The sequence below is a fragment of the Rhincodon typus genome, chromosome 13 (genome assembly GCF_021869965.1).
Source record: "Rhincodon typus isolate 14 chromosome 13, sRhiTyp1.1, whole genome shotgun sequence".
Classification (NCBI taxonomy): domain Eukaryota; kingdom Metazoa; phylum Chordata; class Chondrichthyes; order Orectolobiformes; family Rhincodontidae; genus Rhincodon; species Rhincodon typus.
The window spans coordinates 13431066-13446873 of NC_063344.1; the positions used below are offsets into that span (position 1 = coordinate 13431066).

General features: G+C 42.7%; 1 protein-coding gene across 2 annotated transcripts in view; it reads left to right on the forward strand.

Annotated features, from left to right (window-relative positions):
* The window catches only part of LOC109911907 (P2Y purinoceptor 1-like), a 25816-nt gene extending 16611 nt beyond the window's left edge, over positions 1-9205 (forward strand). For both annotated transcript variants that reach the window (XM_048604822.1, XM_048604823.1), the window contains exon 3: positions 7439-9205. In XM_048604822.1, the coding sequence (XP_048460779.1) occupies positions 7484-8569 (1086 nt within the window). In that variant the 5' untranslated portion in view covers positions 7439-7483 and the 3' untranslated portion in view covers positions 8570-9205. The remainder of the gene's footprint in view (positions 1-7438) is intronic.
* Positions 9206-15808: the final 6603 nt, after the last annotated feature.

The following is a 15808-nucleotide window of genomic DNA, read 5'->3' on the forward strand; positions in this document are numbered from 1 at the left end:
GCTGTGTTCATCCAGCTCTACACCTTGTTATCTCAGATTGTCCAGCATCTGCAGTTCCTACTATCCCTGACTTCTTCAGTGTTTGTTTGTCCAGTCTATCTTACCACCACAGCATCACACTACCATCACTTGGATGCCCCTCGACTTGATTCAATTTTGTACTGCACTGGAAACAACTAGGAGCTATTAAACCGAATGTCTGGGATGACATTGTCCTCCCTGTGTGTTATTTTAAATTTAGCACCAAACACTGAATTGAAAGTTCTGCAGGTAATGGTACAGCATTTAACACTTCTTGTCTTATCAAGGCCAGACAGAACCATTCGAGCAGGCTGGTAGAGTCTTTCTAACTTAGTCTCCCGGGGTAGGCAAATGCAGTTGAGAAAATTCTTGGACACATCATCACATGATCTTCTTTTCCAATGCCAAACTCTCGCCATTGGCCACTCAATATGTCAATCCACCTGACAGGTTCCAATCGCTCTAACTGTCCCCTCAGTGATCCCTGTGTCATAATCAGAGTCATGTAAATCAGAATGATGTGATTTGTCCCATGCATACATGAATAGGAAAGGATTGGAGGGATATGGGCCAAGAGCAGGCAGGTGAGACTAGTTTAGTTTGGGATTATGTTTGGCATGGACTGGTTGGACCACAGTTTCCGTGCTGTATGACTCACTGACTCTATGATTCTGACATCAGTAAGAGAAAAGACACCAATCCAGAAAGATTATGTGATGAGAGAGATCTTAGACATTGCACTTGAGCGAGCTATAGCTGATAACCTCCTATGTAAACATAGAGACAAAGAAAAGAGCAGGAATAGGCCATTCAGCCCCTTAAGACTTCTCCATCACTCTTTATGGCCATGACTAAACATCCAATTTAATACCCCCTCTTCCTGCCTTTTCCCGATGATCCTTCATTACTTTAGCTCTGAAAAATAACTATATCTAACACCTTCTTGAAAACCTTTAACATTTTGGACTCCATGGATTTCGGTGGCAGGGAATTCCATAAACTCACCAGTGTCTGGGTGAAGATATCTCTCCTCATCTCAGCCTATTCCCATATTTTTAGACTGTCACCCCGGTCCTGGACTTTGCAGTCATTTGAGCAGCTTTCCAGTGTTATCCTGTCTAATCCTGTTAGAATATTTGGGGTTTCCATGAGATTCCCTCTCATTCTCCTCAACTCCAGTGAATATACTTCTAACCAGTCTGGTCTCTCTTCATACACTACTTCCACGTCATCCCCTGATTCAGTCTGTAGATGTAAATGAAAGAGCACTACAGGATGCAAGGTGTTGAAGAGCCTTACTAAGTGATGAGGACTAGTTTAGTCTGGGATAATGATCAGCATGGATTGGTTGGACCGAAGGGTCTGTTTCTGTGCTGTACAACTCTACAATTCTATGACTCTATAAATTAACCAATGAACACATATATTGGTTTGCATGGGACACAGCAACCATGTAATCAAGAGTCTGGAACACCATTTCCTGTTTCGCACCATTTATAAAGGAGAGGACTGTCTCTTAACACTAGTGCAATGGAACCAAGCCAGCTGCCATTCAGTAATTGTTGTTACATACAAATGTAGAAACATAGAAGATAGGAGCAGGAGGAGGCCATTGGGCCCTTCGAGCCTGCTCCGCCATTCATCACAATCATGGCTGATCATCCAACTCAATAGCCTGATCCTGCTTTCTCCCCATAACCTTTGATCCCATTCACCCCAAGTGCTGTATCTAGCTGCCTCTTGAATACATTCAATGTTTTGACATCAACTACTTCCTGTGATAATGAATTTCACAGGCTCACCACTCTTTGGGTGAAGAAATGTCTCCTCATCTTCGTCCTGAAAAATGGGACGAATCTCGTCAGATTTGTTGAATGGCTTGGACACAATGGGCTGAATGGGCTCCTTTGGTGCTGTTAATGTCTTTACGTTTATGAGAAAATAGGCGAGAGCTAAATCAGGATAGCTCCCCTAAGCGCTCCTGTCTTCAGTAGATTTTTCTAGGGCTGATTTGGGAACAGCCAGTTGCTGTTAGTGCAATAAAGACACCACCTTAGTTGCGGTAGTCCCCTGATGGTAAGAGGAAGCCATCAGAACCAAAAGCCTTCACACCTCAATGACTCTGTGAGGCTGAAGGTCACAGACCTGAGCTTTCATTCATTTTGTTGAGGAGTTTACTTTCAATCCCAATGTCCCTACCAACCTCACACCTCATTAGTTCATTATTGATAGATATTTTCCAAACAACCTGTTCAGAGATGTTAATACACACCTTGAACTGTGGCCTGCTGGCCCAGAGATAAGGGCACTAGCACCGTGCCACAAGAACCCCCAGTATCCAAATCGGTAATGCACACCACAAGACCAGAAGACCATAAGAAATAGGAACAGGAATAGGCCGTTCAGTCCCTGGAGCCTGCTCCACTGTTTAACAGGATCATGGCTGATCTGACATTCCTCACCTCCACCTTCCCGCTCTTTCCCCATAACCCTTGATTCCTGTACTGCTTACGAAACTAACTATCTCAGCCTTAAATATATGCAAGGACTCTGCCCCCACAGCTCACTGTGGCAAGGAATTCCAAAGACTCATAATCCTCTGAGAGAAGAAATTCCTCCTCGTCTCAGTCTTAAATTGACGTCCCTTTATTCTGAAACTGCCCTCTGGTCCTGGACTCTCCCATGAAGGGAAATATCCTTCCATTATTTACTCTATCAAGCCTCTTAAGAAACCTATAGGTTCAATGAAATCACGTCTCATTGTTTTATACTCCAATGATGAGAGCCCCAACCTGTTTCGCCTTTACTCTTCAGACAATCCCTTCATACTGGGGATCATCCTATTGAACCTTCTCTGAACTGCCTCCAATGAAACAATATGTTTTCTTAAATAGCGGGACTCAAACTGCTCACAGGACTCTGGATGTGGTCTTGGCATACCAGATATGGTCACAATCAGCAAGGTGGAACCCCACTGGAAACAGACTTCCTATCATAGAAACATCCCTCTGTCATCACGTTCTGCTTGCTAACTTCCAGCCAGTTTTGGACCCAATGTGCCAATTTGTCTCGGATCCCCAGACTCTTACATCTTAACCAGCCTTCCATGAGGGAGCTTTTCAAAAACCCTTCTTAAATCCATGTAACATCAAAAGGACTGCCACATTGAGTCTCCTGGTTTCCCCTCAAAAAAGATCAAGGTGCTAAATATGACATTCCCTGAACAAATCCAAAATGACTGTCCTGAATAATCCTTGTCTACTCCAAGTGCAGATACATTCTGTACCCCAGAATTCAACTTAATTACTTCTCACCACTGCAGTTGTACTGATTAGCCTGTTATTTCCTGGTCTATCCTTTCCTCCCCCCTTTTAATAATGGCACAACATTAGCAATCCTCCAGTCCTCTGGCATCTCAACTGTGGTCAGAGAGGATTTGAAATATACTGGCAGGTCTCCTGATATCTCCTCCTTTGCCTCCCTCAACAGCCTAGGCTACATCACACCCAGGTCAGTAGATTAATCTACTTTCAATGCTGCTAGAGCATTTAGTAACTACTGTCTCTCTATGTTAATTTTTCCTAATATTTCACTGTCCTCCGCCCTGATGTCTAGACCTGTGTAGTCCCCTGGAAGGCACCCATCTGCTCTGGCTTCTGAACATCATACCCACAACCCTCCCCCAACCCCCACCCCCACCTAGCACACCCCCAAAGATTTTTGGGGAATTATCCAGTTTCAGTCATACAATGTTGGTATTCAGGCAGAAAGCGATCTCAGAATATAACAATATGTGCATAGACACAATGTAACAGGTTGTTTCAACTGAAAGAAGTCAAAGATTTGGATTTGAAATGACCAGTTAGATAGGACTATCACACTCATAAGGACAACTACATTATTCTAAGTTGTTGAGTTTTTTTACATTTACAGGAACTCATATATTCCTCTGGGAATCCTAGGTCTCCATGACTGAAGGACCTTGAAGTTCCTACCCTGTATTGCACAGTGTTATAAGGTTGTGTCCACAAGAAGGTGATCTGATTTTACACTATTCTCGAACTTGTCACAGAGAGTGTCCATAGGTACCATATCATTCTGCCTGCTAATGAGCTACAGTTAGAAGCACAGTCGATTTAAGCCAAGGACCAGCAAACTAATGAGAATCACCATTGATGAGATAGTGATCTGGGCCTCCATATAAATCCTGTGGCTACAAGGGCTAGTCAGAGGCTCTGAATTCTGCAGTAATTCGTCTTGTGGCTACCTAAAGCCTGCCCAACATCTCCAAGGCACAACTTAGGGCTGCGACAGGATGTTCCCCACTAGTCCAGATGAATACAGCTCCAACAACATTCAAAAAGCTTGACACCAAAGAGGACAAAGCAATCTAATTGATCAGCACCCTATCCACCACCTCGAACATTCCATTGCTTTGCCACTAGTGCAATGGCAGCAGTATGTACCATCTACAAGATACACTGCAACAATTAATATTGCTCCCTTAAACAACACTTCACACTCGTTAACCTGATCAACCACATTGTTTGTGGATGACATTTTGGCATTGAAAAATCAATGTTTTTTTTAATTGTACACTATATATAAGTTAATTGGAAGATAACAGAGAGAAATTATGTTCCGTCTAAAAGCAAGTTTCCCTCTTGCATTGCACAATTATATGAATCAGATATGATTTCTTAACAATACTAAACCTGTACAATGCACTTGTTGCCAATAGGTTTGAATTTTCCAATGCTTTCTTGGCCAGCCTCCCAATTACCACCCACTGTGAACCTGAGCTCATTCGAAACCCTGCTACCCGTGTTATAACTTGTACTGAATTCTCTTTCACCCCATTGCTTTTACTTGCTGATGCACTCACACTCTGGCAATGCTTTGATTTTCATTCTCATCTTATGTTTACTTTTCCCTCCTGACGTCTTTGATCTCCTCCAGTCCTACAGAAAGGGCAGTCCTACAAGCTCTCTGCACAGATCCAGTTCTGAACTCTTGGGCATTCCCAATTTCCTTGCTCCCCGAGCTGTCGTACCTTCCACTGCCTTGATCCTAAGCTGAGGAATTCCTGGCCTAACCCTCTTTACCTCTCAATCTCAGTTTCCTCACTCATATATCACTGCTTGCAGCTTCTTTAACCAAGCTTCTGGTCATCTCTCGTCATTTTTTAAAAAAAAGTTACTGACAACAGTATTTATTACTCACATTACAGAATTTGAGTACCATACAAACCAACTACTCCAATTCTGAAATTGTTCCAACAGAGTGAGCTAGTTTGGAAGAGTGAGGCATAGATTTCAATTCACTGAATAAAGTCAATTGAGTTTCTGATGAAGAATACCTTTTGAGTTACTATGTGGTCCCTTCTCTTTTCAAACCTTTGCACAACATTTACGAATCGATGATTGTGCTGCATATGCCTTTTTGTATAGCCAGATTCTTTTTCCTCTTCTGTTGTCATAGGTCTTCATGAGATTTGGTGCCAATGTTTCTCTGATAATTCACCAGTGAACTGTCCTGGGATGTTTAAAAGAAAGACCTGAAATTATATAATGTCTTTCTTAATGACAGGGAATCCTAATGCTTCACAACCTGTAACATCTTCTTCAGAGCGACTGGATTATCTGTGTATGTGTTCTACTGATTGAGGAGTGTGTGTTAGCCAGGACACAGAAGGAACTAACCTGCTCTTCTTAAAAAATCAGTGGAATCTTAAAGGTACACTTGAGAGGGAATATGGGGGCATCGTGTGAGAAGTGGAACCTCCGACAATGCAGCACTGTCTCAATGCTTTACTGAAATTTTCAGCTTTGATTATGTCCTCAAGTTTCTGGACAGGATTTGAACCTGGGACTTTCTGTTTTCAAGATGTTATATAATTGATGCTCTTCCAATAAGGTGGGTGGGCGGTCAACCACAATAAAGAATCTGAGTACACAATAAAAATTCCCTACAGAGAGACTCTCTCCACTTTAATACCATTGACCTCCATGACTCTGATTTCAAGCCAACTTGATACAATAACTGCAGTGCCATAATAACAACACTCCTGCTATAGCATGCCTGAACCTTTAGATCACATGTTGAGTGAGAGCTATTGATAAGGGAGAAAAGCTAGATAAAGATTACATTTCATACCCTCTTTCAGATCAGGCAATAAATTAAGCTTCTGTTTAGCTTCGTAATGTTTTTGTGAAGCATCTTAGGAAGTTCAAAGGGTTGCATAAATGCAAGCTGCTTTTGTTGTCTCACCACCCTTGCTAATTATTCTTAACCTATTCAAACTCGACATGATACCCCACTGTGGCAAGTGCAACCTGAGCAAGACCTTGTGGCCATGAGATAAGGACACTACCACTGACCCACAAGTGCTCCAGGGCCCTTGATATGTGCACACTTGAAGTTAGGTTTAACTACATCAGAATGGTTCAAGAAATAGTTTATTGAGTGTAAAATAGGTTTTGGAGCATCCTGTAATTGTTACAAGGAACAATATCAATGGAACATGGAATATAGTTTGGGAAAATGTGAGGTTATTCACTTTGGCAGAAGAATACAGGAGTTGAAGGTTATTTAATCATGGAAAGACTGCAGAAAGTCAGCAGAGAAGGATTTGAAATCATAAAATGATAGCATACTAGTTCAGCAAGTAAAAGACCAGTTTTTGAGGCTGAAATAGTTAGACCACATCTGGTATACTGAAAACAGTTTGGGGCTCTTTATCTAAGGAGACAGCCAAGTGATATTTTACCAGGTTAATCCTGGGTATACAGAGATTTCCTTATGCAGAGAGGTCGAGTAGGTTACTCATTAGAATTTAGGAGAATTAGAGATGACCATAATGAAACATGTAAGATTTTTGAGGGGTTTAACAAGATAGATACAGAGAGTTTAGTTTACCTTGTGGGACAGTCTAGGATCAGATGGCAAAGTCTCAGAGTAAGTGGTCACCCAGTTACATCACAGAGGAGGAATTTCTTGACTCAGAGGATAGTGAACCTGTGGATTTGTTTTTTTTTACCATAGAGGACTGTCAAAGTTGGGTGGTTAAGTTTATTCGAGGCTGAGATAGACAGATTTTTAATCAGAAAGAGAATTGTTGGTATTGGAGAAAAGGCAGGGAAGTGGAGTTGAGTATTATCAGATGAGCCGTGATTTCATTGGACGGTGGAGCAGACTCATTGGGCCAAACGGCCTATCTCTGCTCCTATATTTTATGCTATTCTGCATGAATGCAAATTTGGTCTTTCTTTGCACCATTACTTTGACCATTTATGCACCTTTGGTAATTTTTTTGTAGAATGAGAACAATATTCTGAAGGAAAGATATCATTAATGAGTCATAATTGTTTCCCGAAAAAAATCATGCAAGCTTAAACTGGATTGTTTGCTGTTTCAGATGTTCTGTTTCTTGAAGGGAGGCACACCATTCTGTTGATGCCAAATGGAAGACCTTGAGTTGGATACAATGCAGGAGGCGTTATCAAATTTTTCAAATTTGACCAGTGACCTGACTGCTAGCATCAACAAAACCTGCTCCTTGAACAAGGGCTTCCAGTTTTACTATCTGCCCATCATGTACATTATCGTGTTTGTAACTGGATTCATTGGAAACAGTGTTGCTCTCTGGATGTTCATCTTTCACATGAGGCCTTGGAGTAGCATCACCGTTTACATGTTTAACCTCGTCCTGGCTGACCTCTTCTACGTCTTCTCTCTGCCCGTTTTAATATTTTACTATTTCAACAAGACTGACTGGATCTTCGGAGAGACACTGTGCAAACTGCAGAGGTTCATTTTCCACGTTAACCTCTACGGGAGCATCTTGTTTCTGACCTGCATCAGTGTCCACAGGTACACGGGCGTGGTGCACCCCATGAAATCACTGGGCAGGTTGAAGAAAAAATCGGCCACTATTGTGTGCGTGTGCGTGTGGGTTGTGGTCATGGCTGGGATCTCCCCAATACTGTACTTCTCCCGAACCGGGCCAAGGAAAAATAAAACAATTACATGTTATGACACAACGTCCAGAGAGCTCCTGGGCACTTATTTCATATACAGCATGCTGACTACGTTCTTTGGTTTCTGCATTCCCTTCGCCACTATTCTAGTCTGTTATGGATTTATCGTGAAGGCCTTAATATCTAACAACATGAGGACACCTCTCCGGGGCAAGTCTGTGCGTCTCGTCATCATCGTGTTGGCCGTCTTTGCCATCTCCTATCTCCCCTTCCATGTGATGAAGAATCTAAACCTACAGTCCAGACTCTATTACCAGGGGCCAGAGACATGCGAGTGGAACAAGAGGGTCTACGCCACTTATCAAGTGACCCGGGGGCTTGCCAGCCTCAATAGCTGTGTGGACCCTATCTTATACTTTCTGGCAGGAGACACTTTCAGGAGGAGGTTCACTACTGCGGCCAGTAGGTTCATGTCTAAGCGAGGAGAGACCAACCTACAGTTTCGGAGTGAAGACAGTCCACTTCATGCTGTGTCGAGCATTTCACAAAACGGTGACACTTCTCTCTGAACTTTGTATTAGCGAATTTTGCAACATTTCTTTTTAGGTTTTTTGGAGGTACGTTAAGAATTGTGTTCATGAGATCGGTCTCAATTTAAAGCTTTGATCTAATATAGGAAACAATGGAGAGTAAAGCGCCCAGCATTTATAAATTCAAGCGTACTGTGCATAGTTAACTGTTTATCTTCTGAATCTATCACCATTTGAGTATTGCTGTCAAAAGACAAGTTTTGTTGAAGTTTCCCACCTTGCACTCAGGAGCACTAAATCGATCACAGTTGAATCTGAAATTTTTAATTTCAGAAAAGGAAGTTTTCTTCCATGGCTTGAAAAGAGATTTGTTTTGTCCCTCGATGCTTTTCCTGTGCCCACCTGGGAAGTTCAGCAACCTCATACTATTCTCAACTCCACACAGAGGAAGCATAGAAGAGTAGACCTACACTGAGTGTCCTCATAGGGTAGTTGCTCTCTGCTGCTTACAGCGCCTCCCTGTGATGACTTGGTAGAGATCTGGAATGCAACCTGTCCAAGTGAATGTGCCTCAAGCTCGATTGATTGTTTGATTGATTTTATTGTCACGTGTACCGAAATACAGTGAAAAGCTTTGTTTAAGAGTGGTACGGGCAGATCACAGCAAGCAAAGGATGTACAGATCAGAAAGACTCAGTGGCATACAGGTTACATTGCAGGCTACGTTATTTGAGGCGAGAGTCCATTCAACAGTCTGGCAACAGCCAGAAAGAAGCTGTTCCTGAACCTGCTTGTACCTGTGTTCAGGCTTCTGTATCTTCTGCCTGACGGAAGAGGTTGGCGGAGAGCATTACCGGGGTGAGATGGGTCTTTGATGATGTTGGCTGCCTTTCCGCGGCAGTGAGTCATGTAAATAGAGTCCATGGATGGAAGGTTAGCTTCCATCATGGTCTGGGCTGTGCTCACCACCTTCTGTAGTTTCTTATTGTCCTGGGCCGAGCAGTTGCCATACCAGGCCGTTATGCAGCCATACAGTATGCTTTCAATGGTGCATCTGTAGAAGTTGTTGAGAGCTTCTAGATACTTCTACTCATGATTACCCTGACACTTCCACTTCCCTGAGGCTGGCAACCAAGTGGGGCAAGTGACTCTGCATCTGTTTACCAACTCATTGTTCTTCAACAGAACCTTTTGAAAGTTAATCTAAATTTAAGGTCTTCTTGGAGGCCATGATTTTCTTTTTACACAAAAGGTTTAGAACTTTAGCAGGTTCAGATTGTGTGGGGGTGCTTTAAGAGAAATCCTGGCTGCCCACTCTGCTCAGGAAATGGCAACGATAGTCATTTATGTGTCGGGGAAAGAATGGTGGGATGAGGCCTGAGTAAGACTGGAACACAGAACGGATGAGGATTTCTCATCAGTAAGCGAATTTTCAGTTATGGGGAGAAGACAGGAAAGTGTATTTGAGGGTCATCAGATCAGCCACGCTGTCATTGAATGGCAGAGCAGGCTCGATGGGCTGAATGGCCTACTTCTCCGACGTCTATTGATCTTACATACACAAAATGACAAGCTTAAGCAGGGCCCATTTATTTGAATGAAGTGAGACAACTGAAAAGGAGGTTGTTCAATGAGAGAACAACTCAGCCAGGCACAGAAAGGTAGTGTTGGATAGGGGCTGGTCGGGCTACCGATCAAGAAAGAAGCAGAGAGCAGTCAGAGCATCCCAGTGAGGGATGGAGACATAAAGATATTGGACGTCCGTAGTGAAGGGGAAGTTTTTAAGGCCAGGAAAGTGGAAATCGTTGAAATGATGTAGGGCATCATCATAATTATGAATGTAGGTGGCAAGACGTGTAGTTGAGAATGCTTGTTTGCAGTAAAATGTCACAATGCACATAGAAATCCATGAGCTGGCCCTTGTAGCACTAATGCTTCCACAGTCCCTACAATACAGGGATAGTTTTACTGTCCATGGTAGTAGCTCATTTCCTGCTTTGCTCACAATGTCACTAATGTTGTAAGATATGGAGTATGTGTGTCCAATTCTGGACACCGTAATTTAGGAAAGATGTGAAGACCGCGCAGAGAAAAGATTTACGAGAAGGGTTTTGGGGATCGGGGACATCAGCTACAATGATAAACTGCAGAACATCCATTTCCCGCAACTCATCCCTCACAGCCCCTCCCCGCAATAACAACCAAAACAGAATCCCGCTCATCCTCACGTACCACCCCACCAACCTCCGGATCCAACGCATCATCCTCCGACACTTCCGCCATCTGCAATCCGACCCCACCACCAAAGACATTTTTCCCTCCCCACCCTTATCTGCTTTCCAGAGGGACCACTCTCTCCGTGACTCCCTTGTCCGCTCCACACTCCCCTCCAGCCCCACCACACCCGGCAATTTTCCCTGCAACCGCAAGAAGTGCTACACCTGCCCCTACACCTCCCCCCTCATCCCCATCCCAGGCCCCAAGAAGACTTTCCACATCAAGCAGATGTTCACCTGCACATCTGCTAATGTGGTATACTGCATCCGCTGTTCCCGTTGTGGCCTCCTCTACATCGGGGAAACCAAGCGGAGGCTTGGGGACCGCTTTGCAGAACACCTACGCTCGGTTCACAATAAACAACTGCACCTCCCAGTCGCGAACCATTTCAATTCCCCCTCCCATTCCTCAGAGGACATGTCCATCCTGGGCCTCCTGCAGTGCCACAACGATGCTATCCAAAGGTTGCAGGAACAGCAACTCATATTCTGCTTGGGAACCCTGCAGCCCAATGGTATCAATGTGGGCTTCAAAATCTCCCCTCCCCCTACTGCATCCCAAAACCAGCCCAGCTCGTCCCCGCCTCCCTAACCTGTCCTTCCTCCCACCTATCCCCTCCTCCCACCCCAAGACCCACCCCCATCTCCTATCTACTAACCTCATCCCACCCCCTTGACCTGTCCGTCCTTCCTGGACTGACCTATCTCCTCCCTACCTCCCCACCTACACTCACATCTGCTGGCTCCATCCCCGCCTCTTTGACCTGTCTGTCTCCTCTCCACCTATCTTCTCCTCTATCCATCTCCTATCCGCCTCCCCCTTTCTCCCTATTTATTTCAGAACCCCCTTCCCCTCCCCCATTTCTGAAGAAGGGTCTAGCCCCGAAACGTCAGCTTTCCTGCTCCTCTGATGCTGCTTGGCCTGCTGTGTTCATCCAGCTCTACACACCTTGTTATCTCAGAACATCTCCACAGTTGGGAGGAGATTTGATAGAAGTGTCAAAATCAAAGCTGTAACCTGTTTTACACTCTCCCACAAGGTAAAGATCAGCCCCATTCAATTTTGGTCCCACACCATATAAAACTGTGTTGCATCAATTCTTTTGACATTGTAAGATTTGGTCAGGTGAGAATGAACCATTTATTGATATGATGAGTCATATTGTGCAACTGAACTATTGCAGTCTGCCACTCTTTCAAAAGGAAATGTGTGTCTTGTGGGTGTTTTGTTCTCTGTAATCCTAAATTCTATTGGACAAATCATACTAGAATATTTTATTTGTTGCAGTGAAATATACCACATCTTTGAAAAGAGCAAAAGAACATTTACTCCATTATATTTAATATATTTCCAATTTTTATCACCATAATTCTTGTGTTATTCCCCTTCCAAGACCAGCAAGACATTAATCCATGTTATTTTCTGGGAGTATTTTCCCCAGTGACAGTAATAGCCTTAGTGTAGCAGGGTTTTAGCACAACCTGATTTTATCATGGCTTTTGGAAGCTGCACATTGTTTGGTGCTGTCTGAAACTAGCTGATATAGAAATCAGTTTCCAATGTGATTTAATATTGTGACAATGTCTCCCAAACTACTATTAAACACTCATGTCAATGTGGTGACACTCCAAGGCATCGAGTTGTGTAATGTTATTGTGCATTATCTTTACCCCACTGATTCATGCATTTATTTTAAATTATGATGGTTAACATTCTGTACATGCTTTCTGGTGTTGCTGCATTGCATTTGAAGTCCACATCTGCTTGGAAAACACTTAGAGTTGATAAATAGGTGTGTGTATCTAAAATTTCATCCAACAACTCCAGATTCTGTTCATCTGGTTCAATGATGTGTAATCCAATTGCCTCGCTCTTTTAAGGGACTTTTAATCTACAACATCCAGGTGGGGATTGTGTGTGGGCAAAAAAGCAAAACTGCTTAAAATTTCAAACACAACCCTAAGCATTATTGATCCTGCTCAAATGCGCTTGTATTGGAGATGAGGAGGGAGAGCAACCAATCTTCTCACAAGCAGCAATTGGACTATTGACAGTTTTCAAAGAGACGATGTGCCCCTATTTTTACTTGCTTTTTTGACCAATATTAACTTAGATGTCTGAACTGCAGGAATTCTGGCAGGTAGAAGAAACAATGTGGATGTCACACTCCCAGAATGCTACACTGACTGATGTGCAGTTACTCAGCCAAGATGTAACATTGAGGTGTCTGCTGCCCTCCTACATGGACGTTGAACAGCCCATTGTTCCAAGTTAAAGAGAAACAGGGGAGTTCCCACCCATAGACTGACTTCCCGCATGGGAAAAGCAGTCATGTGATCACATTGCTGTTTGTGGAAGCTTGCTGTGCACAAATTGGCTGTTGCATTTCCGACATCAAAAAAGTAACTGCATCAAAAAGCATTTCAATGGCTGTGAAGTATTTAGAGATTCCCAATGGTAATAAAAAGTAACATAAGTTTTTCCATTTTGTTGTCCTTAGTTGAGTTTTCCCCGTATTCGAGGGGAAGAGTTCAAGGTTTTTTTGAGGCTTCATGCAAGGTTGCACTGGTGATTTCAATCAGGCTGACAGGACTAGGGCTTCACTCGGAGGGTTGTTAATCTTTTAGATTCTCTCCCTCAGAGAGTTGTGGGTTTTCAGTCATTGGGAACATTCAAGGCCTAAATCGGTAGTTTGTTTGACACTAAAGGAATGTAGGAATAGGGTGGGAAACTGGAATTAATGTAAAACATTAGCCCAGGGTCCCGTTAAAGAGCTGTCCAGCCTTTTTATTCATTATGTTCATATATTCAACCCTGAAGGGCCAAGATCCAGCCTTCCCTTTGTGTCCTCACCCAGCGGCTTACCAGTTTTAAAAATAGTTCCTAATTTGCCTCACATTAATTTCATTTTATGCTCACACATCCAGGTGACCAGTTGACATTACTTCCAACATTTTAATAATTTATATCTATTGAGATATATCTATTGCCCCCCACCATCCCAACCCTATTAACAATCCCTTACCCAAGGTGCCAAATTTAAACCCCAGTCTTTCCTCGTGGTTTATTGGATAACAATGATGAACTGCATTGGAGTTAGAAAAGAAAACAGAAATTGCTGGAAAAGCTCAGCAGGTCTGGCAACATTTGTGGAGCAAAATCAGAGTTTGTGTTTCGGGTCCAGTGACTCTTCCTCAGAACTCAGATTGGAGTCGCCCTGTTTTTAAAAGAAGTTGTTCTTAGAATGCAGGTATCATTGGCATTTATTGCCAATTCCTAATTGCTACTGGGAGGATAGTGATGATATCCTTCTTGAATAACAACAGTTTTAATCACTTTGTCCAGTTGTGTGGTTTGTTAGGCTGTTTCAGAGACAGTTCTGAGTCAACCACATTGCTGTGGGTCTGGAGTCACATGTAGGCCAGACCAGGTAAGGATGGCAGTTTACTTCCCTAAAGGACATCAGTGATCCAGATCAGTGTCACGGAAATCTATTATTTTCATCATTACTATTACTTCTTATTTTCAGATTTACTTATATAATGTATATTTTCCAAATCGGGTTTAATATGTCTCAGAATCTCAACTATAAGCCTGTATCTATATTAAATATATGAGATTACGAATTAGTGAAGAGAGACTAGGTCAGTTAGAACTATATTCACGAGAAGGAATCTCATAGAAGCCTATAAAATTCTCACAGGGCTCCAAGGTAATCCTAACAGCACTACAGGGTAAATGCAGGAAGGATGTTCCAAAGGACTGGAGAGTTCGTAACAAGCAGTCACAGTCTAAAGATATGAGATGTGCCATTCCGGACTGAGATGGGGAGAAATGTCTTCACCTAGACAATGGTGAGCCTGTAGAATTCTCTGCCACAGAAAGTAGTTGAGGCCAAACCATTGAATGTTTTCAAGGAGTTAGACATAGTTCTTAGAGCTAAAGGGATCAAATGGTATGGGGAGAAAGCAAAAACAGGGTACAGAGTTAGATGATCAGCATGATCATATTGAATAGGCTGAAAGAACTGACTAGTCTATTTCCCCTATTTACTACATTTCTTTGAGAGAAGTTACAACGAAAATGAAGTGATACAACAGCAAATACAATAAGATATAGTAAACGCATACATGACTTGTCAGTTATAAAGCCAAGATATTACAGAAATCATTGCTTGACTATGCACACTGATCATACAACTTGACTCAAAAGCCACGTCCTTCCAATCAAATGGAGACATGGGTTCCCAAGAGTCTGTCGGGACTTGAGGGAGGTGTGCTGAGATGATATAAGGGGTCATTGGCCGTATGGACTTGAACCAGCCTTCAGCAAGTGGGGAGTGGGATTGTTGCAGTGATGTCAGGGAAGGATGAACCTGTTAAGGAAAATTTACAATCTCAGTTTCAAATTTCAAAATTCTCAACTCCCATCAGAATTGAGGGAATGATTCTCAGTGGGGTGAAATGGTGTGTTGCGCTATCCATGTACTCTGTAAAATTTATTAGGAAAATGGAAACTTCCATCATTCTCCTAGTGACTCCTACAAATCACATAGATAGGGCTGCAATGGAATTTCCAATGGAATATTATTTTTTCAAACTGTGTTTGCCAAACTTGAGTTACAGTATGTGACATTATTAATATCTTCTTATGTCTAATGTCTGGTCCTACATCAAAAATGCTGTCATTTCTTTTACGACAGATAGGACAAGAAGACAGACCCTGACTCTACTCCAACTAGAAAAGAGCTTGAACTCCCTCTTATTGGTATTGAAACAAGCAACCCAAACTCACCAATTATTAAAATCAATACTGCAATCCTTTGATAAGTTTCTATCAAGAAGTGAACAATCATGTGGATCACTTATGCTAAATTGCCTGTTTTTGGGTTCCACATTACCTCTGGCTGATTTCTACAGGGATAGTTAGACGATATCTGGAAAGTGTTTCCTGGTGGTTTCCTGTTGTGATCAGAATCCATGCAGGGCATTTGCTGTAAGT